Source organism: Sinocyclocheilus anshuiensis, unplaced genomic scaffold (genome assembly GCF_001515605.1).
Source record: "Sinocyclocheilus anshuiensis isolate Anshui unplaced genomic scaffold, SAMN03320099.WGS_v1.1 scaffold127, whole genome shotgun sequence".
Classification (NCBI taxonomy): Eukaryota; Metazoa; Chordata; class Actinopteri; order Cypriniformes; family Cyprinidae; genus Sinocyclocheilus; species Sinocyclocheilus anshuiensis.
In genome coordinates, this window is record NW_015552528.1 from 74,723 (window position 1) to 80,025 (window position 5,303).

Sequence of the window (5,303 nt, forward strand, 5' to 3'; positions counted from 1 at the left end):
TGTCCCGCGCCGCACCCTGTTGCGTTGGGTCCCGTGGTCCTCCCGCGGAGTGCAGGTCTCTAGTTCAAAGTGCAGTAAGCAATAAAGGCAGGATATGTGATTTGGTTTAAAAACACTTTTGTTATGCTGGTTGAAAGTCTCTAAACATCCCGATAGCAATCACTAAGACTAAGTTAAGTGGTCGAAATATTTATATGTATTTATATCACCTGTGGAAGGCTTAGGACCATAAAATGTTCGTCCAATCAAAATGTTCAGTCCGAAGATGAAGGTAGGCTGTCTTGCCTGCATGTCAAAGTATGTATTTGCATACATACGTCATCAGCGCGTTCCAGCCAGAATGAAAGCAAAGACTATAGAATACCCTTAGCCTTAAATAATAGAATAGAATAGCCTTAAAGGGACTTTGATGAAAGGCGTTATTATTGTAATATTATGTGCTTTGTACTGTAATGTTTTCACTGGTCAATGAAATAATGTTTTTAAATCATGTTTATTTTTTTAAATGATGCAAGAAGAAATTATTAGTGGTTACAATTGTGAGTTACTCAGTTTTGATGTGTATTCTCCTTACAGAGAAAGCATCCATCGAAATTAAAGCAGTACAATGAATGCGTCTTGAAAAGAAAAAACTCAGAAGAACAGAGGTGTTCGAGTTTGTTTGTGAAAGTCTCCAGCCCTTTACCATAGTTGAACTTCCAACATTCAAAAATCTAATCCATACAATGCAACCTAGCTGTACAGCTATGTCCAGACCAACTGTGAAGCTGAGAATCGAGGAAGCAGCTGCAAAGATAAAAAAAAAACATCACTGCTGAGATGGCGAAAGTCAGCTATATAGGTACCACTACTGATTGTTGGACAGCATGACAACGGAGTTACATCGGTGTAACTGCACACTGGATCGATGAATCTTCACTGGAAAGAAGGTCTGCTTCCATTGCCTTTAGACGCTTGAAAGGATCACATACGTTTGATTTGCTTGCAGGGACCCTGGATGACATCCACTCGGAATATGGCATCTCAGAAAAAATAGTCAGAACAACAACTGATAGTGGATCAAATTTTATTAAAGCATTTAAGGTGTATGGCGAACAGAGTCAGCAAGAATTGATTGGTGCGGACTCTGCTGAGGCAGTGACACTGGAGAGTGAGGAAGAGACGCAGAAGGTGTTGAGGTTCAGGACACCTGTTCTATTTTGAACACGAACAGTGGGTTGGAGTATCATCTACCCAAGCATCAGCGTTGCGCGCGTCATCTTCTTAATTTGGTGGCAACTGTGGATGCTTCCAAGGCAGAGGACAGCAGTGAGGTGTATATAAGAAGCTTACCCGTTCAACGTTTACGAAATGCCAGGCATTATACAATAAAACCAGCCGGTCTGCCATCAATTCTGAGATCGTCCAAGAAGAATGTAAGCTGCAGTTCATTCAGCCCAACCACACAAGATGGAATTCTGTGTACAATGCTGCAGAGAGGGCAATGCGGATCCTAAAGGAGCAGAGGGAGAAGCATCCCTTCGGAATGTATGTACAGCATTCAAAATTAAAATGTAAGTCTGTTTGCTCAATCTCACATTGTTCTAATTTAAATACTTAAGGTGTTTGTGTTTTGATTGACTTTTTTTCTTTTTATTTAATAGGCTAAATCCTGCTTAAGTTTCTTACCTCTCTTGAGTACTGCATTTTGATGAAGCCTGTATCCATGGCCTTGAACATTCTTCAGTCCGAAACAAACACTCAGATGGGGTGGCTGCTTCCCACCATCTATCTTCTTGATTCCAAGCTCAAAAAGATGGAGGCTTCCATCAAGGTATGTCTTCCCCTTATTCATGCTCTGCAGCAGGGTCTACAAAAGCGCTTTGGGGAGTTTAAGGAAGATCCGGAACTCATCAGTGCAGCGATTCTTCTTCCGAAATTCAAAACGTCATGGACTGACAAGGCCCGCATCATAAAAGGAGGTAAGATATTCCTAATATTTTGTACATGAATATTATGCCAATTTCTGTTAAAGAGTCAGAACATGCAGCTTTTCGTTTTTTTAATGTCAAGTCATGGGTATATTTCGCTTATTCCACTTGTAACTGTTCCACTACTGTTTATGGCAGGGATAGGCAACGTCGGTCCTGGAGTGCCGCAGTCCTGCAGAGTTTAGCTCCAACCCTAATCAAATATACCTAAACAAGTTAATCAAGGGTCTTCAGAATTACTAGGGCTACAGGCAAGTGAGGTTTTATTCAGGGTTGGAGCTAAACTCTGCAGGACATCGGCACTGCAGGACCGATGTTGCCTATCCCTGGTGTATGGGTTTGTGTGGAGTTAAGTTATCGGTTTAATATTTACTTGCCTACTGTAGCACAGTCAGACTGTGAAACAATGTTAGAAAAGACAAGGGTATTAAGGGGTTATAGGGTAGTAAATGCAGCACTGCTCATGTAGCAAGTGAACAGCTTTAATTTCTAAAATATCCATGACAACCACAGTATATCGTCCATAACACACTAGTAAACATGCCATAGTTTGTCTATCAGCATTATCCACAATTATTATTAATGTTTGTATTTTGTGTCTGGTAGGTATGGATTATATCCTGCATCATCTTGATGCCATTAAGGGCACCCAGCAAAACGAATCACAACGTGATGCCTCTGACGAGGATGACTTCTTTTCTTCCATTAAGTCTGTTCCATCCCCAACTGCATCTGAATTGGATGGGTACTTGGCTTGTGCCGCAGAAGAGATGGGACTGCTTCACTTGTTTCCTTTGGTGAAAAAGCTAAGCCTCAAACTGAACACACCCTTGCCTGCCTCTGCAGCGTGCAAGCGCCTTTTTAGTTGTGCCGGGCAGCTGTTTACACCTAAACGAGCAAGGCTGGACAGTACAAATTTTGAGATTCAGCTCATTGTAAAACTGAACAACAAATTCAAAATGTAGGCTCGTAGTTGACCCCTGCATTAAAATCTCTGCAAGTCTGCATTCATGTTGAGAGACTTCTCAGTTGACACGTTATATTCACGTCAGTTTAATTTTCTAATTTGTGCTACAGGCTGATCTTTTTACGGTAAATTGTTAATGTACAATCCTTTGCAACCTTTTTTTTGTATTAACCTGAAAGAAGACCCCTATATAATGGTTGTCATAAATGTTACCTGATTATTGGTTGTTTGTTCAAATATAAGCCTGGATTATCAGTAAAACTGAACAACAAATTCAAAATGTAGGCTCGTAGTTGACCCCTGCATTAAAATCTCTGCAAGTCTGCATTCATGTTGAGAGACTTCTCAGTTGACACGTTATATTCACGTCAGTTTAATTTTCTAATTTGTGCTACAGGCTGATCTTTTTATGGTAAACTGTTAAAGTACAGTCCTTTTCAACCTTTTTTTTTTTTATTAACCTGAAAGAAGACCCCTACATAATGGTTGTCATAAATGTTACCTGATTATTGGTTGCTTGTTCAAATATTACAAGCCTGGATTTTCAGTGCTAGCAGTCAAAAATAAAAACTGTTTGAGTAATATTTTCTTTTTTCTTTACTGAGAAACATCCATAAAAGTAAATGACACTGTAAACTATACTTTTAATTTGCAGCGTATAAGGTGGAATAGCATTCACAACATAATACTCACTACTCTTGAGTACTTTTAAAATGGCTACTTTTTACTCTTACTTGGAGTAGTATTTAGGAGAGGTACTTTTACTCTACTCTGAATACATTTTTTGGGAAGTAATAGTACTTTTACTTGAGTACTTTTTCAGTACTCTTTCCACCACTGGTAACGATACACTGCTTCGAGTCGAAACGGAAGTTGCGTGACGTCATGTGAAAAGGGCCTATAGGCTATAACACATGATTCATATTATATAAATAATGCTGTACACCTGTTAAATGTTTCAAATCTAAAATATGGTGTAGCTTAGCGTAAATATAAGCACAAGCTCATAGGCTTGACATATATCCTGAATTAATTTGTTCTAAATGAGAAACGCACATAACTTCATAAGTACTAAATTTGCATATGTGAATATGAAATATTTTAACTACAGTGTTTATCTTTAATTTTCCGCCGACTGCAGCCGTCAAACGTAACTCATCGGCAAGGCAAAGCTGACGGCTATTTGTTGAAATGGGCTTTAAAGCGTTTACTTGATAACTAATAATTACTTGATAAAGCGCCACTCAGCGGTCAAAAGCTGCAAATGCATTTTGCAGATGCGTGGGTAAAAAGCACACTCTGGTTGTCCACCTACTGTACATCGGAAGAGACAGCCTCTTCTAGTGCAGCATCCACCATGGTGATAGCAAGCCCCCCAACTCCAGCACCAAAGAAAAAAACGAGAAAAAGTAATCCCGTTTTGAATTTTTTAGTGGAGGAGTTCCAAAAGTAGCAGAAACGCCATGAAGAGAGCGAGGCCAAGACTGAGAGGTTTTTGAATCTCTTCGAAAAAATGATAGACAAATTGTAGTTGTCTTTCATGTGCGTTTCAATTTTTCAAAATTCTAACAAAGTTCATAGTTTTGAAATTTGCACTATTGTTAACAAGTTTCCTTGCATAACTGTATAGGTGTGTTTATATTTTTTTATACTTTTAACTAACTTTTTTATATGCTGTTTTGTATTTTATGATTATTTACAGTTTTTATATATTCAAGTGCAATATTTTTGTTTGATGTGACTGGATATTCTCCTACCTCCCTATACAGAGGCAATAAAAAGCAATATTGCTGTTTATTAAAAGAAGGTGTTTCAATATCAGTAACATACCTGGAAAAGACACAGAATACCATGCGATATGTATGAAAACACTTTATTGCAAACAACACACACAGATATAAAAGGTAGAGCCCTCACATTTCATCAAAAATATCTTAAAGGGGTCATATGATGCGATTTCAATTGTTCCTTTCTCTTTGGAGTGTTACAAGCTCTTGGTGCATAAAGAAGATCTGTAAAGTTGCAAAGACTAAAGTCTCAAATCCAAAGAGATATTCTTTATAAAAGTTAAGAGTCAGCCACACCTACCCAAAACGGCTCGTTCTAACACACCCCCACATGTCTACGTCACTATGTGGGAAGATTTGCATAACGCCGGCCAAATGTTCACGCAAAGAAAGAAGGCGTAACTTTTAGTCTTGCTGTAGTATTGTTGACGCTGCCGCCATGTCCTGAACCTCGTTTGTAATGGGTTTTAATGTTTTTGTCTTTGTAACAGACAAAAAAAAACGGACACGGCATCAATAGTATGTGAGGGGCGTAACATTTCCGTCACACGCTTGAGGTATTCAGCCAATCACAACACA

At 38.8% G+C, this 5,303-nt stretch overlaps 1 protein-coding gene across 1 annotated transcript in view; it reads left to right on the forward strand.

Moving 5' to 3' along the window:
* LOC107663573 (uncharacterized) overlaps nucleotides 1–3,028 on the forward strand; it is a 5,568-nt gene extending 2,540 nt beyond the window's left edge. Inside the window, 5 exon segments of the mRNA XM_016453809.1 lie at nucleotides 1,099–1,178; nucleotides 1,476–1,553; nucleotides 1,644–1,674; nucleotides 1,676–1,961; nucleotides 2,577–3,028. Of these exon segments, the coding sequence (XP_016309295.1) occupies nucleotides 1,099–1,178; nucleotides 1,476–1,553; nucleotides 1,644–1,674; nucleotides 1,676–1,961; nucleotides 2,577–2,935 (834 nt within the window). The 3' untranslated portion in view covers nucleotides 2,936–3,028.
* The last annotated feature ends 2,275 nt before the right edge of the window (nucleotides 3,029–5,303 follow it).